The sequence below is a fragment of the Erithacus rubecula genome (assembly GCF_903797595.1).
Source record: "Erithacus rubecula genome assembly, chromosome: 18".
NCBI lineage: Eukaryota > Metazoa > Chordata > Aves > Passeriformes > Muscicapidae > Erithacus > Erithacus rubecula.
Window position 1 is genome coordinate 10,502,713 of NC_136670.1, and position 27,280 is coordinate 10,529,992.

Sequence of the window (27,280 nt, forward strand, 5' to 3'; positions counted from 1 at the left end):
AAACTGAAACCAGCACCCACAAGAGGAATAGCAACATGTATTTGTATTTTGCTAACACTTATCAACAGCAACAATAAATCAACCAAATGCCTCTGAAAAACATTCCTTTCCTCTTCCTTTTCTTTTCCTGTCATCCCATAATCATCACAGAAAACCACATGGGGCACTGTGCATCTGCACTGGGATGGGATGGAATGGGATAAGGGAAGGGAAGGGAAGGGAAGGGAAGGGAAGGGAAGGGAAGGGAAGGGAAGGGAAGGGAAGGGAAGGGAAGGGAAGGGAAGGGAAGGGAAGGGAAGGGAAGGGAAGGGAAGGGAAGGGAAGGGAAGGGAAGGGAAGGGAAGGGAAGGGAAGGGAAGGGAAGGGAAGGGAAGGGAAGGGAAGGGAAGGAGAGGGAAGGGAAGGGAAGGGAAGGGAAGGGAAGGGAAGGGAAGGGAAGGGAAGGGAAGGGAAGGGAAGGGAAGGGAAGGGAAGGGAAGGGAAGGGAAGGGAAGGGAAGGGAAGGGAAGGGAAGGATGCAGCACTCTTGCTGGGTGCCATCCAGCTCAGTCTTTACACCTGCAGCCGCTTTTTGGATGGGAGCATGGGCAAAGTGCCATCCTGGCAGCAGTGCCAGTGTCTGGCAGGGACTGGCTGGAAGGAGGTGATTAGGCTGCTGTCAGACAGGGAGGGAAATGGGCGAGGAGCTTTGGAGCAGCATGGAAAACTGCAATGAAATATATTGCTGAATATATTCTTGCAGGAGGGAGGGAGAGCAGAGAGTGCTCTGAGCCAGGCTTCCCACAGCTTCAGCTTCAGCAGAGCTGTTGCAGGACCACCATTCCTCCAGCAGTGTCAGTGTGTGTGTGACTCACCCGGACCAGCTGCTGTGGGAAGGGCCCTCTGGAGTTCTCGGGCACGTTGATGGGGGGGATGACCCAGTCCCTCTTCTGCCGCCGCAGCCCGTTGTTGCTCTGGTGCTGCCTCCAGGGCAGCAGGGTGTCACTCTGCTGCTGCACCAGCTCTCCAGGCACTGCCTTCCTTCCTTTGGGCTGTGTTGGGAACAAGAAAGCACTGACAGTTAGTTTCTTCCTCGCTCCTCAGGACCTGTCCCAACAGTGGCGTCGGTGGAACGGACACAGCGTGTTTACTGGCTGCTCTGCTGCTGATTTGTTCTCACAGAAACATGGAATCAGAGAATCAGCCAGGTTGGAAAAGACCTATGACCTAACACCACCTCGTCAACCAAACCATTCACAAATACATGGAGCTCTCACTCCCAAGTCAAGACACCTCCCAGAATATATCGTCTCCATTACACCTGCAAGGAGATGCAGCAGAGCGCTGGAGTAAAGAAGTTGCTGCAAATTTCCCATAAGTAAAATCTACCAGAACAAAAACAGAGCAGAGGATTCCTTTACAGTCCTTCAGTACTTTATAGTCTGGTATTAAGCATAAGCAGGGCTACAAAAACCTGCAGTCTGTGGCTGTGCAAAAGTATTCTGCCACATGAACCCAAGCCCAGCCAGAGGGAGAGTCAGCCCCATGGCTGCAAAGGTGCCTTAGTTCAGATTCTTAGTGCTTCATAACAAATGATCTTTATATGAGATCTGGGTTTTGAACACAAATCCCAAAATACACACCCCACACTGCCTGGGAAGTGTAATACATCTCAGGCACAGTAAATTTTCATTATTTGGCATGACTTTGAGTCCTTGTGATTTTTTTTTTTTTTAAAGTATATGGATTCTCTGCATGGAATACTTTTGTGTTGGAAATGTCAGTGCTACAAATGAAAATGGAAATGGTGCAACCATGGTTTTGACTAAGAGAGACTGGCTCACTATTAGAAAATTTATGCCTTATAGAATGATGAATCAATGAAAGGTAGATTTGGGAAGGCTCCTCAGAGGTTATACAGTCCCAATACTTCAATACTCTGTGGTCTTCTAGGATTCCAGCAATTACTTCTGAAAATCTGCAGAAAGGATAACTAGCAAGGACTTTTGTTACCATATGGTGACCCACACTCCCACCAGAAAATGTTTAAACTTTCATAAATCACAAAGACTGCAAATCACATTCTTTTCATTTGAGGTAAGATCCAGTGGGAATACTGTTTTCTGAATGTTACATTTTCCAGCTATTTTTCTCAAAAAAATAAAAACTCACTCACCCCAGACCCAATGCCCCAATACACAAGAACAATGCAGGAAAAGCTATCAAAGCATTTTCTGAGGCTCCTGCCATTTTGAGCCACATTCACTTTTTGTCTTACTCCAAACATAAAAACCCAAACACCCTCCAAGCAGTTATCTGCAGGCACTGATTTCAGTGGGAATCATTGCTCCAGGTCTTCTAGTTTGATGTAAATCCATCTATTAGCACATTTCAATTCCTGACTGGGAGGTAAAGAAACAGGCAGTCACCTCAAGACTACACAGTATATGAAAACTCAACAGTATATGAAAATTAATCTGAGAAGTGACTCCAGAGCTGTGTGGACCTTCTCCAGAAAGGCTGGAGATACTGAAGCTGGGCACTGAAGCAGCAAGGTCAAATCTCACAGCTTGGTCATGGCTCTGATCTGTTACCTCTGGAGGGCAGACATCCTCTGGCTGCAAGGACTGGAAGCACTTGTGCCAAAATGCAGCTCACAAATAGCTATTTTTACTGCAAACCTTAAAAACAAGCCTGTTCCAGAGCTGCATTTTCACAGAACAGATAAATATGGTCTTTTCAGTCACACACAGAGCCACGTTCCTCAGTCCTGTCTCACACTCATGGTGTGGGTTGTGCTCACCTAAGTGCTGTTTACACACCTTCAAACACAGCACCATGTTCAATATTTAGATGCTGCTCTTAGAATGCTTACTGAAGTGTAATGAATAAAGAAACAGAACCATGGTGTGGCAGTGGGAGACTTTCTTGGGATAGTCAGGATAGTGTTAAGCACTGCTGACCTTCTCCTTTCCATGGGATGCAATTCTATATCCAAAAGAGGTTTCATTTAAAAATGATTTTATTGCCAGAAAGGTGTCTTTCCTGAACACTGATCAAAAGAATGTTATCTAAAGAAGACACCCAGAAATGCATGACAACATGAAATAAGACTATGAGACAAAAGCCACAGAATAGTGGATATCCCCTATTTTTTTTAATTGGCTTGTGATTCCCAAATGGGAATCCTTTGAGAGCAGGTATTTGGATCAGTTTATATAATTGGCAAGTGAGCATGGGGACAGATTATGAAAGGATGGTCAAATAATTTGTGCTCTGCTGAGTTTACGCAGTGGAATGAGTCTGAACTAAAGAGAGACTTGAGAATTAACACGAGTCCCAAAGCTCCATGTATACTGAAATAATTAGTGTCAGCTCAGCAAGGCAATACCAGCCTCTTTAGTCTGTATGAAATACTTGCTGGCAGGTGACTAGACAGTGACTAGCTTGCTTGTCACTCTTGATGATGTTTTCCTATATTAGAATAAATCATCAACATGACTCTGAATTTGATATGTAGAATTTCAAAAGCATCTTGCAACAACAATTTTTTTTTCCTTTTTTTAAACAAGAGCTCTTTTTTATCTTCATTTGTTGACAATGCATTCTCATGACCCTAATTTCTCTGGTGTTGTTTAAATATGTTGTACATGTTTTCTGCTGTTTAAAAGCTGTGAGGCAAATGCAGCAACAAAGTCTGGTGAGTATAAATGCCAGAACTATTCAGATCTCTGACTGAAACATCCCAGAACATATCTGAAGTAACAGCATCAGCAAACTGCAAGCCCCAGAAAACTCTCCAGTGTTTTTGAGTTTGCAAGAATCTAAAGTTCAACTCAAAAGCAGAATGTGACACCAAATTCAGTTAATTCTAAAATACAATTTCCAACTCTGCTTTTGCTGAAGAACACTTTTTACTGAGATGACAACTGCATCTTCTCTCCTGACCTCACTGGCTACAGGGAATCTGACACATTTTCAAAAGATAAAATATTCCTCTACCTTTTGTGGTGCCACCAAAACACAAACTGTCAACAGTCCTTCACAAAATCAAGTCAAGCACCTCTAGTGCTGCTGCTTTGGGGTGGCTTCCCTCCCATTGTTTTTGTGATTTTCTTATATACAGCACGAGGGTGATGGTGAGAGAAAGCAATCCATGAACCACGTGCCCAGGGGAAAAGTGAAATCCACCCTCCATTCCAAAAATTACACGGTGACATTTACAACTTGTCACAACAGGATTAAGCTCCAAACATGGAACACGTGAGCACAGCCTTTGGTAATACAAAGATAATTACAGGAGGATATAAAATAGTCAGATAATTCAGTAATTATGTCTGTCTATCACTTTAGGCCACTGATAAGCTAGAGAAATACAGCTGAGCCAAAACAGATGAAAACCTTCAAGATCAAGAGGAAAAAGTAATTACAAAGTGTGGGATGAAGAAAAACAACAAGAGAAGAGCCCATGCTGGGATGTAAACTTGTTAGGGGAGTTTGGATTCAGTAGGATCTGATGCCTTGGTATTTGTATTGGGGCAGAAGCTCTCAGAGCTCACTGATGAAGCTGAGCTGTCCTGTGCTGGCTTTATCACTTAAATTCTGCCAGCCTGGGATTGACACTTGGCTCTGAGTTATCCCATGTCTGCTCCAGTGGGATTCCAGCCCATAACTGTGACACACATGGACAATGCCAGTGCTGGCAAATTGCAACACAGCCCTTGCACCTTCTGCTGATCAATGCTTCTTTCTCTGCAATGTGCAACTCTAATATTTGTTATGAGCAGCTGCAGGGCAGAGGAAGGGCCTCTAGGAGATCAACCTCTCTGTGCTTGGTAAGGCAGCTGAAGAGCTGAGGACCAACTGCAGCTCAGAGTGACAGGATCTGCCCTGCAATTCCCCTTGCCACTTTTTTGGTTTGGGGTTTTTTTGTTTGTTTTTTTGGGGTTTTTGTTTGTTTATTTTTTCTATTAGCTGAAATCAATTATAAACATATAGAAGTCAATCAGAAACCTTCCACTGAGAAGGCAGATCAAGCTTCCAGAAAGCAGTGTGGGGTTGGAGGAGGTGCAGCCTCAACCACAATCCTAGTTTTTCACAGAGTATAAGGGCTGTGAAAAGAACATTCTTCTCCCAGGCTGCTTCACAGAAGGTGTAGGGATGTCTTGGAGTCCATGTCAGCAGTTTCAGTGGCCTCTCCCAGGAGTCATTTCCAGTCCCTTTTCAGTCTAAAATTGCCTTTAAGGATGATGAACACAACCTGCTGCATTTGGTAGAGGACTTGGAGCTAAATCCCAAAGGGACTGTCAAACTTCAAACCCAACAGCTTCAGGACACCTCACTCCAACCTGCTGAGGCTGCAGGGTGCCTCAGCTGACACCACAATGCTGAGAGCTCAGGGAGCTCCTGTCTGCACCTGGCACTGGGAACAAAGGATGAGCTGGAAAAACCATCCTGTAAGTGGTTTGGGGCTCATCACCTTTCATTTACTGGGACACTCAGACTAAACCCAACCTCTACTCATAAAAGAGGCTGAAAAAAGACAGAACGAGGATCCCTCCAGTGGCTACCAGCCCTGCCTTTTCTCTAGCCCACCAACAGAACCAGGAGAGGGAGGAAACACCAGCTCCAGCCCACTCAGCAGCAGCCAGGCTCGCCAGCTGGCTTGTCCCCCCTCCCAGCCAACCTGCCTTTGATATCCATCAGCCTCTGGCTACGGAGACATCTGGAAGTTATTATCCAGCAGAGCGTATCACAAACCCATTTACATAATATAATATCATATTTTGTGCTCCTGCTTAGCTGAACATTTTGGATCACTCTAAGGTTTGGGTAAATAAGCTGCCATTCCCTGCATATAAATAACAAGTGAGTCTTAGGGTGGGTTTGTTGGAGATTAATAATTTCATAGGGCTCAACACGAAGAATGAAATGCTCCAGATTTCAGCACTAAAATGTATTATACTTGCACTGGCAATAAAAAGTACTTTTGTAATTGGAGGAAAGGAAATAAGACCTTTATTTCCCAGATATCAAAATTGTTTATGATTTAACCTGTTTTATTTATACGCCAGTCTTATTATTTTCATAGGATCTTTAATACTTCACACTAGACATTTTTCAGAGAAGAAATAATACTTGGGTTGCTTTGTTCCTAGTGTCACTTGTAGGGTTTAACCAAGGCAACGTGTTTTTAATATATTTTTATCAATACAAGGGGATACAAAACCACCTTTAGTCCATTGCTCAAACATATTTCCCTTCATCTCCTGTATCAATATACATTTTGAAAACTGGTACAGGTTTCTATGTGGGAAAAAAAAAGAATCTATTTAAAAATATTTAATCTGAAGCATTTTTGCTTGTTTCCATGGTAGCTGCAGAAAGGACAGGAGAAAATGATATTTACCAAACAGAAAATAAGACAATGAAAATAGAGCTTAGTTCTTTAACAAAGGGAACATGAGAGCTCTGCAAAATAAACATTTGCATGAATTCTGTTCTAAGGAAACAACATTTTGCTGACATTAGGGATGGCAGTGGAGGACGAATGAACCCTTTTTTCCCAAAATGCACCATTTCTCCAGTTTTTGATCTTTCAGTATAGGAAGATATTCTATTTTGTGTTCTCATACAGTAGAATGAAAGGGTTGCAGAACAAACAGCAAATTTATTTATTTTACGGTAATTGATTCCTTTTTTATTTAGGTCATTGCTGAATTTGCTGAAGTTGGAGACAGGAAAAAAAAAGTAGTTTTAAGAAGATCAGACTTTTAATTTTAGAATTTAATTTATTATAGCTGTTCTATGTGAAGTTATTATTTAGAACTGCACAGGTAAGGAATCCATAATATGTTTTTCTCCTTATCCACCCTCTAGAACTCTGTGATGACTGTCTGTGTTAGCTTTATTTACTAATAGTTGTAAGCTGTGGTAAATTTAATCAAAGATAGCTTCATGTCACATCCCATTACCATCATGACATAAATTGCCAGTGAATGACTGTGTCAAAGAGCTCTGAAAACCTTTGTTTTAGCAGCAAGATGTTCCAACACGCACAGTTCTTCAGCAGGGGCATTAAATTAATGTGTTTGCAGAAAAGCCACTAATTGACAATGAGATGGGATTTTGGCAGTACACTTCCACTTTAAAGATAATGAACAGAGTTCAGACAGAGAGAAGAAACCCCTCTGCTCCTAAAACCATCCTAATAATTTCTGGTACAAACAGGAATAGAAAGAACCAATCCTGACAGGATATTTCCAGTACCCAAGCAAGCTGTTTGATCATCACGACTTCCAAAAGCAAACAGTGGAATTGCTGCATTTGTGACCTTTATCAAATCTGGCTATGTACAGTCAGGAATGTTATGTTTGGTTAGGAACTCATTAAACAAAATTACCTCTCCATTTATAGAAACCACACAAGTACAGTATAAAACATTTTAATTAAATCAGCTAGTTAAGCAAAAATTCATTACTTTTTGTTTTTTATCAGCTAGCAGTGGGGCTGCATAGAGCAGTTCGCATTAGAGTCAATTAGTAAGAAAAATTGTCAGATTTGGCAAGTGCATGAGCTTCTAGAACACATCAGCTGACAGGGAAGAAAAAGTTTGACTAAAAGCTAACCAAGTTACTGCCCTCAGAGGAGGAGAATGAGCCACGTAAAACACACAAATGCATCAGCCATGCCAAAACCCCTCATTCCTGAGCAGACAGTGTCAAAGCTCTACATGCCCTGTTCCTTGAGAGCTGAAAAATGAGGCATGCATGCAAATTTAAGGTTGTTAGGTATCTGGCTGGATTTGCAGGCTTTGGAAAATTGTACCTGATTGAACCGGTAAAATGTGATCAGCGTGACCGAGGAAGTCAAAATGTTTTGCAGGGCTGCAAAGCAAGAAAAAAGCTGAAGGAGAGTAACAGGTAAAAACAGGGAATTTTTAAATAGGGAGAACATGACACACTGGCTTGTGAGTCAGGAAGAAAATTCTTTCTTTGCAAAAGGTGCAGCAGGGCCCTTTGTTACTGTAATTAAATGATGAGTTGAGTCTGGACTCCAGAGAAAAGAGATGCACCAGCCCTGAGCATAACCCATGTGGTTACTACAGTAGGCTCTTATTTAAAAAAACACAAATACATGCTGCTTTCTTTGATCAGAAAACCTCCCAGGGTTGTTGAGGGCCCCATGGACAGACTGCAGTTAATTCCCCCAGAGCCAGAGCAGGGATTTTTAGGTGCCTGCTGACCAGGCTGGGACAGCAGGAGTTGAATTCCCAGCAGAATTTAACCGAAATTCAGAAATCACCTGAACTCACCCACATCTGTTGGGTAAGCTGTCACCAATTTAAGCTGAAATCCAGGCAGTCACCAGAGCACTTCAATGGGTTTTTTGTGCTGCAGAGTGGGGATGGGCACGGGGCTCACTCAGTTACTGACTGACACAAAATGCCCACGGGGTCTCTAAGGGATGGGAGTTTCAGCTGGCAAGGACAGGCAGAGCTGTGCTCAGCCTTTTTCTGTGGCAGCACAGGGATGATTAGAGGCACCTCCTGGCCAGTGCACTCTCTCAGGGCTTCAAGTGATCTTCCTCTGCCATTCTCTGCAAGAATCACATTCCCAAAGCAGGTACATTAGAAATCTGTCTGCCTTTGGTGGAATCTTTTATGACTCCCACAGGTTTCCAGCACCTGTGATACTCTTCCTGTCATTGTCAGGCTTTGAACATTGCAAGAGCTGCCAGTGGACAGAAGATGACATCACCCCCAAAGCACAGCTCTGGATGTACTTTTCCTCCTCACTTGAACATCTTCTCCCAACAAGAAAAGTTCTGAAGAGGTTGTTTCCTTGCAAAGCTCCCCACATCAACTTGACCTTTTCATACTCCCTTTGTAAGATCTAATCTCACAGTGCTTCCCAGGTAGGATTGTTTAAGAAACATCTAAATTACTGTTGTACTCTACCTTCTAGTGTTTACGAAGAGACACTTCTATCCTCAAGTTAATGTCATTCTCATAATTGGGAGAAGCCATACACAATGGCTTCAGAAGTACAAGTACTTCTCAAGAGCAGGGCTATTAAATCACAAAATACTCATACTTGTTACCTGTAGGTTGGGAATAAAGGTCTTTACACATACTATACAGTGAAAACCTCTATTGCAGCTTGGAATTACCTCTCTCATCCTGCACCTAATCTTGAGAAAAATGTATGAAATATCTGGGTTTCCAATCTGAGCTCTTCCTCCCTAACACAACTTCTAACAAATAGTTGAAAACTTGATTCCAAAACACATTTATTTTGCTTCTAAAACTCAGACTACTACAAGTGCTCTTCATCACAGAAAGAAGCAGGAGCAAGTCTACCCCTTAAAAGCCTGTGAAAAATTGTAATCTCATTTTATTTTTCTAAAGCCATGAGGTTCAAAAGATACATGAATTAAAATAATCATAATGAATTAAATGTAACAATACTCCTCCTCTTCATAATGTTTGCAAGTAAAAAGATCACAGGAGATTTAAAAGATCACAGGCGCTGCTGCTCCTTTAGCACAAAGCAAAGTAATTCAGCCTGGTACTTCTCCTCAGTGCTAGTGTGAGAATTTGCCCTTTCAAGTTATCCTTTGGTTATTTCAAGAGGCTCTTGAGAAAAAGACTGTTCTCCTTTTTTTTTTCTCCAATTCCAGAGTGCACCTAAGAAATGCTCAAATTTGACCGTGAGGACACATTCAATTTATCTCCATTTGCAAGATGAAATTCAAGCCTGAGTTTAAATGCTTTGCTGGGAGGGGACAGTGAGATCTCACTCCTTGCTGGGACTCAGGCCATGCCCTGCTGGACACCCATCTCCTCTCACTCCTCCATGCTAGAGGGTCACAACCACATCCCACAATCCAGGAGGAACCAAAACTTTCCTTCACACTGAGCTTGCACCTACCAACCTGTCTCAGCTTGCTGGGCTAGAGGAAAGATCCTGGATATTCAGAGCCCCTAAAATAAAGTTTATTTTTATGGATGTGCCTGTATGAAGCAATTTCTGTCTATTGTTTACAGGCAGCTTTCATCAGATTATCACAGCAATGAAGGTATTTTTAGGATATCCACTACCATTTTTTTTTTTTTTTTTTAAGTGGCAGTCAGACTTCAGCAGTTACCAACAAAGAACATGAAATAGGAGGTCAAAAGCTTTGATCTGGCAAGGGCAAGGAACACATCAGAGGCAGGAGCACACAGCAGTCCAAGGGGTTTGTTTTATCAGGAACAACTTATTTCCGTGCAGGCAGTTCAATCCTTAGGACTTCTTTTTGTTTGAAGGAAGACAGATCTGGAGTGAATTTCACTTACAGATGGTCTTTGGAGCACGGCTTTGAGCCTGACCCTTGGTATGATGCTGACTGCTTAAGAACTAAATGCAGCAAGTGCAGAGCTTGGAAACTCCCCATAGTGGGCTGATTTTCCAAGGCAATGAGCACCTGTGTGTCACTTCTTATCCTGCCTTCAGCACCAGGCAATGGCATTCAGCACCCCTGAAACCAGGCCAGGCAAGTTCACGTGTTTTCACAACCACCCCTCTCCCCTCCTGCAATGATTGCATGTGAGATGCTCAAATTCACTTCAGCACGAGGTCAGGCAAGTTCAGCAGATGCATCTTCATTAGAGTTGCACAATTATCATGAGCAGTCTCACTGGTAACAATTACATGGTACTAATTTATTAGTCATCCTCTTTCTCGTCTTTTCCACTGATCTGATTTGATAAAACCCCAAACAATGTCTCACAAGTTATCTGAAGGAAACAGAAATCTCTGTATGCACTCTCCCTGACAGATAAATCCAGGTCTTGCTTCACTGATGAGATACAGAAATAAAAATTATTCCAGCTGCCATTTTGCTGGATTTAGTTACTGCCTTGGATCCCCCACAGAGGAAGTGAAAGAGGACAGTGCCAGTGTAATGACCCAGCACTTAAAATATGCACCAGCATTGTTAGAAAAAGGCAGGATGGCAACTAAAACCTCATTTTTTCAGCCTTTCTCTAGTGATAAAAGAGTTTGATGGGGCAAACTCCCATCACCCTGATGCCATAGGTAACATCTCACTCCAGTGCAGGGAAAAGAAGGAAGAAAGAAAGGAAACACATTTTTTCTCTTTTTCTCCAGGTGCACCCACTCAAGAGTGTCAGGGAGACCAGAGTCACTGGGAGCACAGATCCCACTTAAACTCTGATTTTCCTGCCTCAAGGGAGGCTCCCAGCCTCATGCAGAACATCCTGGCTGCACAATAACCCAGGTCAGGGATGAGAGCAGTGCTGAATAAGCCTTTCCATGCCACAGACCTTTGTGCTTGTGATCTGCAATAAAAGGCTGCACTTGGAATTTAAGCCAGGTAAAATACCACAGATGATTATTTAAAGGCTTTAAATAATAATAAAAAAAACTGTCTGTAAGAATCAGCTTTTCACATTCACATTGTATGGCTGTGGACTCATATCTGGGTTATGAAAGCAGCCCAAAATAAGATGAGACATAATAAAACACAAGCTGGGCTTAAGCAAGAATCGATTTTGGACAGCAGTTCTCAATGTTTTAAACACTAGCTGCAGACCTCATATATTCCCAAATTTAATTGCACAATTCCCAGTGATTTAACATTACAAAAATTTACATATTTCCATGCTCAGAATTTGAAAAGCTCAAACAACAAGAAATTTTGATTAACACTGTTCAAAGAAAACATTGTTTTTTTTTTTTTTTTTTTCTTCAAACTAAGTCACTGGCAGCAGGTGACTGACATCTTACATGTCCTGAATATATCCTGTACCTCTAAGCTCTTTGCTGTGAATTCCTTCCTATGCTGTATTTCTACAATCTGGATTTTAACTTTTAAGGTGACAACTGCAGAAAAATAGGTAGCTAAAATAAATACAGAAGAAAACTTGGCAGATGTGCCTTAGACACATGAAAGGACTGAAAATCAAAGAAAACAATCAATATAAATGAGAAGGTCAGATGGGATGAGCCAACACAGGGGTGGAGGAAGTTGATTTTCAAGGAATGATGAGCTTGGACTGATGGACACAGGGGGCAGGTGTGGGGTGTGAAGAACAAATGGCACAAAATTTCTACTCATAATTGGGAAGTTTTGAGTTTCTCTAAGTAAAAAGAAGGATGCTCTGAAGACTGCAGTCCTCAGCAATGTCACTGTTCACAATCTTCATTTTTAGATTTCTGGTTGAATCAATAACCAATTTTTCAAAATAATACCATGCACTCTTAGGAAAGAAGACATTACACTGCTAATTCCAGATAAGTAAAGCCCAGCTTTACTTCGTTTTCTTCTGGACCGTTATCCCACTCAAGCTCATCTTTCACAAATGCTGACACAAGCCACAAAGACTTTATATTATTTCATCAAATAGCAGCTTTTCTCTTTTTCTTTTCTCCTTTATTTTCTTCTCTTTTCCTTTTAATTTTTTTTTCCCCCCCCTCTTCCCAAACTACACCCACAGCCCCAACTGATACTTTCAATGGGAACAACAGGCAGCCAGACAAGAACAGGAGAAGAAACTTTATCTTAAGTATTTATTGTTATGCTGGAATATCACTCAGTTTCCTCTGGGGTAATTCAGCACTCTTGTGGGAAATGTGTGACCTCATTTGCATTTTCTAATTGAATTGCTATCAGGTTTCCTGCAAGACTGAACAAAAAAGTTCCTTGAGTTACTAACATCACTTGTACTAACCAGAAAAAAAAGTTTGCATTCAAGTGTTTTCTGGGGAGGAGGGGAAATGTATGCTTCATGTGTCATAAAATACATTTTAAAAGTATTTGCCTTCTTTTCTATCATTTCACCCTACTAGCATGACACTTTAATGCAGTAGTTAGAACTCTCTCATTACAGTGGTTTTCACTGGGAACTGGCAGGTTATTCAGTCACCCAAAGCAATCAGCACAGTTATGAGGCCAACACTGAAAGAGGGGAAATTGTCACTGTGTGGGTCCCTCCCCACTAAAATGTCAGGGTGCACCAAGAGCAAGGCTCAGCTGGGGCATCTGGGAACAGCTATGGACACCAAATCTGGTTTTGCAGAACACACAAAAAAAGGAATTTGCTGCCTTGGGACCCCTTGGCCACCACCAAAGCACCCTCAGCCTGTTACACAGATTTTCAGTCACAAATACTGTGACAAGAAAGGATCACAGACCCAAAGCATCATTTAGGATGGATGAATCCCCTGTGCTCTCCTGGGAAGCAGCTCACTGTCCCCACTGTGCAGGCAGATTCACTCCTGCCCCCCAAAATCTCAGCCAGGACCCCAAAAACACTGATTCCTCCTGTAACATTTATTCTGTATTGTAACCTCCACAATAAACCAAATGTCTAATGATGGCCATACTAGGAGGGCTGGGTTTGATGCAGCTTTAATCCCTGGATAATCACAGACGAAATTCTGATTTATCCTTTCAGAGGGGGTCTGAGGAGCACCAAGCCCCCATCACAAGGGGCTGCCCTTGCTCAGAGCCATTGCTGATGGAGCTGAGGAAGAACAAAGGAAAATTACTTTTTTTTTGTGCTGTAGGTGCCAACCAACAGTGATCAGCAGGTGCAGTAACCAAATTTCATGCCAATTTTTTATAATGTCTGGGAACTGTTCAGAATTTTTGCAAAATCAATCCCAAATTAACAAAGTAAACTGGAAATAAATGGATGCACCAGAAGAAAACTGGTCTCCCTCCATCTCTCAGGTCACCTCCTCCTTTCTCTCCCACATTTGCTATCTTTATATCCCGAGTATAACAAAACAGTCTGAAATGTCTTTTTAAAAAAATATATAGTTCTGCTTGAGTCATATTATTCTACACAAAACCAAATGTGAAATCTGCCTCTAGTAAAAGCCAAAAAACATCAAAGGGTCATGGCCTGAAACATACTGAACTGGATATTGTAAGGTTTGGGGTGCTTTTTTCAGCACAAACACTATTATTTTTTAAAATAATCTCATAATCATATTTATTTCTTTAGTAAACAAAGGATTATTTTGCTTGCAAAAACCACAGGCATTTAAATAAAACACAAGTCAGATGCCTGCTATAGGGACCCACAATAAAACTGCTTATGACCTTGTCATTAGTCTTGTTTTCTGTATTTTTCCAGCCTCAAACTACACTAATAAGGCTTTTAGAAAGGAGGGATATGAATTTTAAGAAGCTTAGCTCTCTCTGTTTTCAACTAGAGTTCAGATTACATTAACATTAGATGAATTTACAACCAAATATTCTACTAAAACAGAAATGTGTGCTTATTCAGGTATTTTTTTCTGCTACACTGAGAAGAAATTTAAAGCAGCATATAAGACATCTTACTTTGTTCCTTCAATATTTAATTACTTTTAGAAGTAACACTATTTCTTTGGTTAGAAATGGCAGAGTTGACAATAACAAACAGGGCTTAATTACATCTTGCACAAGCAGAAGTGTATTCACATGACTCTGAGCCCTGCAAAGCCTTTGGGGTCACTGGGCAAGTGAGAGATTTAAGTCTGTCCCAGTCTTTTTGTCTCACACATGGCAGAAATTCTCTCAAATGGCACAGAGTGACATGGTGGAATTGTAACAACCTGACACAGAAAAGTCTCTCCTTCTCTCCCCTGCTGCCCTGCACTCCTGTCCAAGCAGCACAGGAAGGATGAGAGGCCAGGCTAATTGTTTGGACATTACTGTGGTACATTAATCCAAATTACAGCCAGGGACAAGGGACCCCAGCTGTCCCTGAAGGAGCCATGGCTGCCCCCAGGACACACCCTCAGCCTTACTCTGCAGGTTTTCAAGGTCCAGCAATAAATCAGGCTTTTGAAACAATTCCCTGCTAAATCCTGCCCAAATGTCAGCACCCAACCAGCCTAGCACTGCTTGGTTTGGGCCAGCACAGAGAAGATAACTCCATTTCCTCTGTGCAGTGAAGGATCTCCAGCCCAGACTAGCATGAAAAATGAAAAGGTGAACTGCTGCTGCCAAAAATGATACAGAAGAGGTATCATGATACAGAGCCCTGCCTTCCACTGTGTGCCTGGAGCTGGAGCAAAGGAACCATCAGTGCCCTCCTGGCTGAAGGGCTGCTGAGAGTGGGGTGGCAGGAGGATGCTGGCACTGAGCAGAGGGGATGTTTGGCACTGCTGTGCTCCTGCCCCATGCACAGGGCCCTTATCAGGCAGCAGCAAGGCTCCCTGACCTTGCAAGGAACAAGCCCAAATCTCTCTCTGGAAGCTGCAGGGTTGTGCATATTGCTCACAAGAGCAACTCTGGGATCTGGGGAGAGGAGCAGGCAGAGCTGCCAGAGTGTGACTCCTGGCCTGCCCTGTCACAAAAGAAATCTGAATTAAAACTCTCCAGAATATGGCTGACTTTGACTCTTCACCCTTCATCTGCTGGTTTGACGTGGAGTCAAGAGAGATGTATCAGCAGTGAGGTGCAAACATGAAGTACATGACCCTCAGTGCATGACAGAGACAAGTGACCACTTAAAAATACAGAAGTGTCAACTTAGAGAACACTTCCCTCACTGGAGACCTCCAATAATTTCTTACAGAGAGGTTCAAGAATCGTTTGCAAGGAATTTGCTGCCGCTCATGTCATCTCCTACTTGTACACCTCCTTATGAAACGCAGACCAGACAACACAAACACTTTGGCACAAAAGAAGAACACAGCAAGAAAAAGCGCTTTGACAAAAACCTCCTACCTTGTGCCCGTTGTGCTGGGACTTGTCTGCCACCAGAAACCTGACCACAGCCTCCCAGCTGGCCAGGCTCTGGGGGTCCTGGGCAGTGACCAGCAGCATCAGCTGCCTGGGGGGCAGCTGCAGGGGCTGGGCAGCAAACAGGGTCCCGTCCGCCCTCACCTTGAAGTCCAGGCTGTTGGTTTCGTACCGCACGCCCTTGTTGCCGGCACAGTTATTAAATTTTACTGGAACAGAGAGCAAAGAGATGGGAGAAGTGTGTGAGATTGGCGTGATAAGGAAAGCAATCAAATACAAGTTTCAGACATTTAATTTTCACTGATGTCTTCTATATCTCTAATAACCATCAAGGAAATGATTTAACTGTTTCTTCGACCTTTCAGGAGTGCTCTTGTGCTTTATCTCTGCTCCCCAGGGAAGAAGTTGTAAGCCATTTTTAAAGTATTTGATACAGTTTCATTAGATCTCAAACACAGCTGTTCCCCATTTCTACAAGTGTATTTCTCCCTTGTCACCATTATCTTTTAAATTCAACTGGAGTCTATTACCCACGCTGTGGGTATTTTTTTTCAGGAAATGTTCTCAATTTCCCTAACCCTTCCATAACCTACTTACCAGATAGCCTATTTGCACATTCTTAACTGAAATTCAAAAGCCCATAACAATTCCATTATCAGAAATATAAAAACAACAAAAAGAAATTTAGCGCAGAAATAAAAGTTGAAACCATTTTGGAGTACACATCTGGTGCTGGAACTGGACCCCTCCATCCTGAGCTGCATTCCCACCTTGGCCAAGCCCTCACATGTTACAGCTACTGCAAAAAGGAACTGTAAAACTGTGCTTCATAAACCATAACAAGTCATTTGAAAGCCTACTTTGTCAGATCAAAGCTCCCCAGTCACTGATATTTCTATTTTCGCTTTTTTTTGGTCAAAGTCTTTCACAGTCTAGTTTGAAAACTATTTTTATTGGCATTACGAAACATGTCACATACATTAGACCAGAAAAAAAAACCCACCCAGCTCTATTATATGACAGAATTGACAAATCTGATAGAAATTGAACCTGCAGCTAATAACACAGGAAACAAAACACTTTCTGCCATTTGAGCAATCCACGGGGTGGAACACACATGTGGTGAGGGAAAACAGATTGTACCTGTACAAACATCTCCAGTGAGGGAGAATGGGTGCACAGGGCTCTGGCTGGGATAGCTAGGAGGGTTCTCAGGCTGAGATGCTCCAGCCTGCCTGGAGATGAGGAGAACCTGCTGGGCCAGCCCTGGTGGGCTTGGGCAGGCACTAAATTCCTGCAGAAGATGGAATGGGACTGACCCAGAGTGGCTGTGGTGGAGAAGGGCAAGGGGTGAGAGCAGCTTCTGGGACAGCTGGGGTACAGCTGTGCCTTCCCCTGTACCAGCCACAGCTCTGCAAAGCTGCTCTGAGCTCAGCCAAGGACTAATTTGGATTAAAATTAAAAAAAAAACCAAAACCCTCAACCATGGCACAGGTGAAAGAAAAAAGCAGCCAGGAAATGGCTCAACCCATCTGGCTGCATCAAAATAGGGAGAAATGAGGAGCAGACTGTGGCAAACTTCCCCAAACTGCACCCCTCAATAACTCTGTGATTGTGTCATAATTGTACATCTACAGAGGCTTTCTGTGCTGGGTATTTATTTAGACCACATTGGTACATTTTTATGTGTGTGGTGGGAAGTGTTACCAAATGCTGCAGCAACTGCTGGGCACAAGCAGCGAATGTCACACATTGATTTATAAAAAATGAGCTGGATGAAGTTATCTAGTGCATAAAAACAACCTGAGAGCCCTGGAAGAGGGGAAGCACACACATGGTTTGCTGGCACCTACAAGAACTGGAACAATCTCAGAGACGTGTGAAGGGAGATACTCTGGACCTCTGGGACCACCCTGATGGGAGATCACCTTCATCTCTCTGGAATTTCTGCAAATCTCCCCTGCATTCACAGCTACAATAAATATGTGTGAACATATCAAGTGCATCTTCACTTCTAAATGTTATTTATTTTCAGCTCAACACCATGGTCACTGTTAGAAACTTGGCACATCAGCTGCTGTGTAATGGTCAGAACTCAAGTTCCATCCCTACTCCTCAAATTCCCAGGTACCATACACTGAAACACATTTAAAGAAAAGAGAAAAGAGTGATAATACCTGCACATTAAAAGACATTTCAGAGCTTACTTTGATTTTATTGAGATTAAAATAAAGCCCTACAGTGTACCAGTAGTCTGAGAGAAAAAAAACAAACCCTTTCTACATGTGTATGTAGTGATTTCAGTATTCAAAGTACTTAAACATCTGCTTAAGACCCAGCTCATGGCTCCAAGTTGCTGCTCTGGTGTCATATGTCACTGTGTCGACTTTTATGCTCCATTATCTAAAAATGGCTACCTCGTAGACAAAGTCCCTCTGTGACTTGCTAATTACTTCCATTAGTTTAAAACAAACTTGACTAGAGACGGAGAAAATCCTGAGAGAAATCGTCTGATTTTTTTTTCTTTTTTTTAACACGTCTGTCCCACATTGCTCCTCTCAGGTAGCACAGGTAGGTGAATGCTCAGCAAGGGATGAGCACAGCCAGTTCCTCTCCTAAGAGCCCTCAGGAACAGCAGGAAAGGCTTCAAGGACACACAGACTGCAGAGTTTTCAGTCTCTGCACAGCAGCAAGGGGCCCTGGCTCACCTGGCAGCTCTGCAGGAGATTTCAGCCATGGGGATGGGATGCTGGGCTCTGGCAGGCACAGGAGCTGCTCTGGCTCCAGCACTGCTCACACAGCACTGGGAACTCTGGAGATGCAGGAGCTGCTCCCCTTCCATCACAGCCCAGGCCTGGGGGAACAGGCACATCCCATGACCTTGGAGGTGTTTCTTAACCCAAATGATTCTGTGATTAGAAATCCTAAATCATCCTCGTTGCTGCCCTTTGAAAATGAGTCCTTGGGATGTTACAAGACTACTGAGCTGAACTTTTTTTAATATATATATATTAATATATATTAATATATATATATTATATATATGTATATATATATATATATATACACACACACACACAAAGATCCACATAATCTATAAATCTCATTTATATATAAAATATTTTCTCAAATATATGTGTGTAGGCTCAGGTAAAAAAAAAAAAAAAATCAAGCTATTGTTCTATAATAAATAGCACAGCTCAAGGAAAGGAAATTTCATCCATATTTTTAAATTCTACCTCTTACCCCTACTCTTTGCTCTTGTGGAGATAGAAATTAAAATTTCATTCAATGGCAGACAACTTTTGCTTTTCTCCCCCTTCTTCTCCTTTAGAAATCTCAAAGTCTACGTAACTTGCAGTTGATGCAACTCTTGACTTTCAAATAATGCAATAAATAAATAAACAAACATTGGCTGTGTTTACTAGACTTAGAACTCTCTGTGGACACAAATCAATCTTTCTTTGACCAGTATGAAGCCTAAAGAACACTGCATGAATTTAACATTCAAAAGCTGCAGCATCAGTAATTAGGATTTTGGATAAACAGCAGAGTCACACATCTATCATTTTTACAGGATGGTAAAAAAGCCCCAACTTTTAAAAAAATACGCTGGAAAAATGTTCAGTGAAGCTTATCGAAAGCTTATGCTTGAAAACAGCATCTAATGCCTGATGAAAGGAAAACCAAGAAGGCACCCTCATTAGCAAGCTTTTAGGTTTAACCCTTTACCCTCATCATTTTTAATTGCTTCTCTATGAAAGGAGGAAGTACAACAATTTGATAAGCTGAAACAGGTACTGAGCGATGGGCAGAGAAGCTGCAGGAGTCTGCAGCAAACTGCTGGGCATCTGAGGAAAAAAATGGTATTTTACTTCAAAAAAGACACAAGGTGAAAAAAAATTCAACAAGTTTTGCATTGTTCCCTTTTATTATTTAGCTTGTTAAGCTGGATGGACAGAGTCAAACGATCAAGCATCTTGAAAGATGTACGAATACACTGAACTTCTTGCCCCCAAATGTCTGAGAGAAATACTGAATTTAATAGGACTATAAATGGTATAAACCAAAGAATTCGCTTTTAGCCTTATCCTTCTGGATTTTCCTTTGACTTCTCCTAGTCCATTAAAAAGTGCCCCCTCTGGCAAGCAGCACAGGGCTGGAAGAGCAGGAGGGATAATACTCGTTTATTAGGATAAACCCCCTGGCAGGACATCATCCCACAGTTCAGGATATGGGTCCCTTCAGGACTCTGTTTTTCACCATGGTTTTGAGGATTATCTCTGCAAAAGATGTTTCTTTCCTGATGAACTTTAAAGCAGCAAGCACACAGCACTATTTCCAGCAGGATCCATCTGCTTTTCAAGTTGTGTCTCTTGACCGGCTCCCTCGCACCCGGCGCTCTGGGATCAATCTAAGCTGCCAAATCCGCCCCTCACACCCCTTCTGTGAACATCATTAAGGTGAGGATGGCTTAACTGCAACCTTTGGGGATTTCAGATGTCTGGGTAACCTGCAGAGTCCTCAGCACGCAAGGAAATGTCCCTCCTGTGTGATCTGGAGCAAATCACTCCAATTCCTGCCCCGGCACTTCTGGCCCGACGCTCCCAAATGTCTGCACTCATCCATCTGCTCCAGCTCCTGCAGGGGCTTCAGGCCACACCAGGAATTAAAAAATCCCAAACTTGTCCTGTGTGGAGAGGCTCTTGTTGCCTAAGAACAGGCATGAAACCATTCAGTTAACCTCAAAAATGCACGGGCACACTACAGCCTCACAAAGTGATTTCTCCATTGAGTGCTAAAGCGTGCTGGGCCTTGTTGGGAAGCTGCATTTATGTGGCAAAGTAAGGATGCAGTGTAAAATTTTATACAGCCACATTTTGGAGGCATCTTTCTTTTACATTTGTGCAATCCCTCTGTGATTCTGTGAGAAAACTGTTTTATAGCAGTGGGAACCAACTGCAGCTGAGTGAATTCCCCATGGCCATGCTGGAAACCTGGAGCAAAGCTGGGATCAGAGTCCTGCAATTTAAACAGCCAGGAAATTGCCTCCATCGCCCACATACAAGTGAAGAAGACAGAAAAATTAGAAAGATGGACTTTCAAAAAGCAAACAGAGGCAGATCCTTCTCCCTACAAACTACTGGGCATTTCCTAATTAGTGCAGGGTGAAAAGTTTAACGGATGTCACACAAATGATTGCAATTGTTGTGTGAAATGGAGTCCCATGAGCACATGTAAATACACAGTGGAATTATTCTGTGACTGAAATATCTTGTCTATAAAAGGCAAATGCTGAAATGGAGGCAAGAGGATTTTAACAGAATTATAGAGTCATGAAGGTTGGTTGAAAGAGACCTCTAAGATCTCGGAGCCCAGCCCTTAACCCAACCCTGTCAGGTCCTAAACCATGTCCCCAAGTGCCACATCTCTGTTTTTTGAGCACCTCCAGGAATGGTGATTCCATCACTTCTCTGTTCTACTGCTTGGCAGCCCTTTCAATGAAGAAATTTTGTCTCATATCCAACCTAACCCTCCCCTGGTGGAACTTGAGGCCATTCCCTCTTGTCCAATCTTGTCCTATTTTGTTTCTCTGTATTAAAAAGATGGATGTATCCAGACACCACAGGCATTTTGACCACTCTGGAACAACTCAGAGATGGTGTTTCAGTGTTTTGTGGAAATTAAAACCGACTTGAGCCATCACACTTACACACAATGCTGCATCTAAGCCTGGACTCCTGTGTCTATCCCACTCCTGCTTTCAGCAAATCCCACACTATCATACAACACACAGCCAGATTTGCTTCCTGCAGCTCATTAAATGCTCAGAGCCCTTCTCCTTCTCTACAAGAAAAACAACACATAAATAGGAAAAAATGATGGCTGTAAAACCTGATGGAGACAATGTGTAATTTTCATCCTCTCATTACTAATTTTATAGGTTACATTTTCCACCATGTCCCCATAAAGGATATCACACTAATAAACTCTTAGGGTCTTTATTTAATATTTATAGCACTGTTGGAGAACCAAACTCTTCTGGTAAAAGGTAAAAACAGCAATTCAAACAACTGCTTCAAAGACTAATAAATACATCCCTAGTGATTGAGTTTAAGAGTATAAAAAGTATTGAGTTTAAGAGCTTAAAAAAATGCTTTGATACAAAAAACTGTAGGAAATACATGGATGGATGTTGGTATATGAATGTATATAAAAATGTGCACGCTCACACCCTCAGCTTCACAAAGCATTGATTATTCATTAAGTGTTCTTGGAGTAAAAAACAAATATAATGAATGAGTTTGGAGAATTAATGAACTATCCCACAGTCTATCATCTGCTGAAAACATTTAGCATGATTTAGCATGTTGTACTTCTTGCAATTAATGGCACAGAAATCTGCTGCAATTCCACCCATTTCCCAAATCTCAGGTCAATATGAAACATTACATCCAATTTTCCAGTGCATTATTTATGATCTCTGAGCTATGACTGCTAATATTTGCCTTACTGGAATAACAGTAAATTACCATAACAATTTACCATATGTAATTATGTTAAACAAAATCTTTCTTTATTTATCTTCTTGTGATCTCCAGTTACAGTGAATCCTCCTATCCAGAATGTGCAATAATACAACATTCATGACATTCCCAACCCATTACAAACCTGTTGGAAATGACTCCATGTGCCACTCAACTGGTGACACCTTGGAATCAGCAAAAGAGCAGCAATCTGCCTCCAGCAGAAACTCAGATACATTTCAAAGGGGACACAGAAGTATTTTATGTCTAAAGGCACATTTTGAATTTGCCCTCTTCAAGTTCCAAAGCTCAAGCCCTTCCACAATCAGATTATCCACGTGGGTTTTAGGCACACACCACTGAATTCCTCATGTTCATCTGCAGCTGCTTTGCTTCCACAAAGCCAAGACTGCAGGTTTTATGGGAAAATGGCAAGGCCTTTTTGTGCACAAGTCATTTATTTTAAAAATATAAAATACTTCTCTGGGCTTGATGGAACTACATGGAAAAGTCATCTTTTCATTTCCAGAGCCTCCTAAATGCTTTCAACAGCTTTTTCCAGCTTTACATTCACTTTTATCAGCTCTTGCTTACACGGAATTTCTGTTTCCATGGCCAGAGAAAAAGAAAAGGAATAATACATTTCAACAGACAAATCAGGATCCTTTAAAAAGTCACTCTGTCACGTGCACAGTCAGCCAGTAGCAACAAGGAGTTAAGGGTACATGAAAAAAAAAAATCTAAATCCCATTCAAACAAAACAAAAATCTAAATCCCAGACACTGAGTGCCTCCTTCATATTCCCACCTGTGCCATTTTTCATTTATGGGAGCCAATTCAACTAAAATACATGTTTTTGAGGAAGAAAAAAATGAAGAAGTATATTTCACTTTTGGTTTGGAATTGGAGGGGAGTACAGACCCCTGGAGAGAAGGACTGTAGAACATGATAGAAAAGATGAATCACTCTGGCAACAGCCAGCCAGCCATTAATTTTCAGCAAGCCAGGAGTTGGTCCAATTAAGCCAGGCTCCTTTCTCTACATTAACATGCTTTACTCAGGTATTTTTTTTTTTCTGAAGCTAAAACATCAGCTCAAGACCCCAAAGGCTTTTCTATTTAGGATCAATCAATCTACCTTGCTGCACTGTAAAACATACATTGTCAGCTCCGAGGCGAGCTCAGAAAAAGAGCAACGGTAGAAAAATTTGATAAATCGACACATTCTGGCAGTTAGTGCAGGGATTCTTCCTACACTCTCACTTATTTTTATCTGATTAGAAACAATCAGTAAAGGGAATATTCCTTTCTATTCTCTTTCTGGTATTTAGCATTGGTTTAAGAGGAGTTTTTTTATCCCTGATTTTCTACATTGAATCCAGCAGATTCTTGCCAAAAAGGCACGGAAATATTACCAGATTTCAAAGGGCAGCGAGTTTGAATTGGATTTGCAGGATGTGGACTCACATTCAAGCATTTTCTTCAGCACAGAAACATGAACCTGCATCTATCTGAGCTCATGTTCAAGACCTTTTTCACTGCTTTCCACATTTTCGTGCTCAGGGCTTTACTGTGAGTATACAACCTCACCTCAGGGTTTCCAGCAGCTGCTTGGGCAAGGATTGCTTCATTTGGGATTTCACTGCCCATCTGAGATCCACTCACTCCTCCCAGCCTTACTGAGACACCTCAGGAATGGTTAATTAATATATGAGCCAGGGCCTGATTGCAGAGGTAAGAAGGACACTTTAGAGGTGAATTTCTCTGCTGGGATAACTTGGAGGATTGTCCTTTTCTTTGGTAAACACCACAGTGACTCTGCTGTTGGCTTCCATGTTGTTCTAGCATCTTTATCTTTGGATAAATCCTTTCCTAGCACTTCCAGCATGACAGTCCTCCTCTGATTTTAACAGCAGTGGAGATAAAAACCACTGGGACGTGCAGCTGGTGTCCCAGCTCCAGATTAAAAGGCTAATAAAGAGAGGTTTGGGTAATCCTGCCAATACCAACTGCACCACCCTTTGTGGCAAATGCTGAGTTTTTACAGGCAACCATTTTTGTTCTTTGCTCTTTAAATTCCATGCATCTGTAGGATAGTACTGAGATTCACTTTGACACTAATGAGATCATTTTGCAATTAAAGGCTAAGTAGAAACAAACCTCTCACCACTCTACAGGAGAGTTTGGGCTCTCTGATTAAGCAGCAGTAAATAAACCTGTTTCACTCCTGGTCCTGGTGCACACCAGAGATTAACTCTCCAAACAAGATGGACTGATTGACCCCATGGATTAATCAATGAGTTTCACAGCTTCAGAGCAAAGTGCAAGCTGTGGGAGTTACCTGCAGCAGGATATGTTCTAATTATTATTACCAGCACAGAGCACATAAATCCCAGGGCGCTTTATTTGGAGGTTTTACTCTTAGCACTAATGATCTCCACAACACTCTTATGTTTGTCAAACTACCTATATGGGAAAAGACTTTAACCACCAATATGCATTTCCTGAGGAAGAACTGCAAGTTTTATGGAAGCTTGGTGTGATGACTATAAAGTTTGGAGTCTGTAATGGCAGGGCAATGTCCAGGCTGTCCCAGCTGCTTGCCCATCACACCTGTGGGCAGAAAGGAGCTATTGGGAGGCTGGGACTGTGTTGGAGACAATCCCCATGTGAGGCTTGGAGCCCTCCTGGGCAGAGAAGAGAGCCCAAACAGGGCTCAGGAACATGCCAGCACTGGGAGCAGTGGTGGGACACGGGCAAGGACACAGAGCTCCTGCACAGTCACAGCCCCCACTGACAGTGACCTGCTGGCCCTGGGGGCTCTCCTCCCTGCCACAGATCTCTTCTCAACTTTCAGAAGTGTATTAGGAAGACACTGGGAACTGCAGGAAGATTTTTAGTGAGGGAAAAAAAAAAAAAAAAAAGTGAGCAGAGGCCATTTGCAGCCTAGGAAAAGAAGTTGAAAGAGATGCTCCAACTGCAGCTGTGTCAGACAGCCTCAGGCTTCTCTCTCCTCACACTCTTCAAACAAACAAACTCTCAACACCTAGAAACAGAGGCTGCACATGTCAGGGGAAAAAAAAAAATCAGACACACTAGTAGACTCTGAACTCCTTATGGACTTGACTTGTGTGTAAACACTGACAACTTTGGGGCTGAGTGTTCTCATCTTCCTCAGCCTGGCTCGAGTGTGAATGCATGCTGATCCAGGAGTCAGATCCCAGTGCAGTAAATGAATAGATGTTTCAGGCAAGAATATTAGAAATGGAAGACTTTGTTATCTGGAAGAGTCAAGGCAGGGTAGCTATATTTAACTTGCAGCTGCTGTGCACCTCTGCTCTTCTGCCTGCACAAAAAGCAGCAGCAGTCCTTTACCTTCGGCTGTAACCTACACAAGTCTGTAGGTTTCAAGAAAAAATAATATTATGTGGAATAAAACACTGTTTGGTTCCTGGTGGGCTCAAGTGCTTTGACATTTGGACAAATTCAGCGAGTTTTATTTACAGATGGAAGCTCTAGGCTCTGTTTCTGGCAGGAGAATGAGTGGCCTTGATGCCCAAACTGCACTTTTGGGGTAACAAACCCTGGCCAGAGTCAGAGCTGCCAGGCTGCAGAGAGCCAGAGGATCCTGCCCTGGGGCTGGGCTCCAGTGCCACTGACTCCACAGGAAATCCACCCACAGAGCAGGAAATTAACTGGGAAAGCAAACCCACAGTAAAACACAGATCCAGGCAGGCTGGGGGTGGTCATCACTGACCCAAACAGAATTTCTGGGCTCTGCAGCTACCCTGGAACATGTCCTGAGCACAGCATCCCCACAGCCACAGAGCTTGGCTGCTGCTATTGCCACTGATGGAGTCACAGGGATGAGGTTTGCTGAAACTTTCCCTTTCCTCTTTTACATTCATCCCCTCTGGCCCTTCTTACTGCAGTGGTGTCCAAAAGAAAGGCTGTCCCCTCGCCTGAAGAACAACTTGAAGATTAAACTAGTAACCTTGAATTCCATGGAGCACTTCTGCAGGGCTCAGTCCCTTCAATTAAAACCAAGAGAGACTGAAGGCCATAAATTAGAGAACGTGACAAAAGCACCACAAAGAACTGAAGATCCCAGAAGGTATCAAATTTAGTGTTAAAGTAAAGAAACAATAGGGAAGTCCAAGACATTTCAGAGTGTAGTGAATCAAATTAAATTGCCTGAAATTCCACATGGAATACATTTGACAAATTTCTTTCCCCCTCTTCAGCTTTCTGTTTGAGATGAACTGTCGTCTGGCAGCTTCAAACGTCTGGCACAGCTTCAGCTTCAGTTTGCTGGGGCTGAATCCAAACACGAACCTGAACTTTACCAGTTCTGCTCTTTTTGTAAACATACTTGCTGTGGCTGCCAAATGCTTTCCAAAAGCACACAAAACCCAGAATCCAAAAGGAAAATATTGTCTTGCTGCAATAAAATTTGCATTTTAGCACCTATGGGCAGCAGCCTGCTTTGGGAGCTGGAGGCAGGCTGAGCCCACCTTGCCTTGCATCCTCCCAGATTTTGAATGGAAATGGTCAGAGCTGGGAGCTGATGTGGAGGGATGAGTCTCCCATTCATCCAGCTCCAGCCCCAGAAGTGCCAGGGCCATTTCTCCCCCCAGGGCTGCAGGGGCAGCAAATAAAAATAACAATAATGATAATAATAATAATACAACGATAATTAGCAGTAGGATTCCTCAGACGTGCTGGGTAAGACAAGCAGTAAAATGTCATTAAACACGTGTCACTGATAGCAAAGACTGGTTTAGATTCCCCCTGTGAGTAATCTCAGAACAAATTCATTTTAAGGTAGGGAACTTCAGCAGCGGAAGAGATGGATATAAAGAGGGTTGTGATCAAATTGCTCCGGAGAGCAGATAGCATCAGCAGGGATATATCAGATATTTTTTTTTCATTTTGCTTTTAAAACATACTTGGTTTTGCAAAATGCTTACAACACACTTGCTGCTTTGATGCAAGATGTGATTCTACAGCAGCATCCCATTACCTGTG

At 42.4% G+C, this 27,280-nt stretch overlaps 1 protein-coding gene across 1 annotated transcript in view; it reads right to left on the reverse strand.

Moving 5' to 3' along the window:
• The window catches only part of CDH4 (cadherin 4), a 412,301-nt gene that overhangs the window by 154,022 nt on the left and 230,999 nt on the right, over positions 1-27,280 (reverse strand). Inside the window, exons 3-4 of the mRNA XM_079321261.1 lie at positions 15,712-15,935; positions 855-1,031 (exon numbers count right to left, since the gene is read on the reverse strand). Coding sequence (XP_079177387.1) covers positions 855-1,031; positions 15,712-15,935 — 401 coding nt within the window. The remainder of the gene's footprint in view (positions 1-854; positions 1,032-15,711; positions 15,936-27,280) is intronic.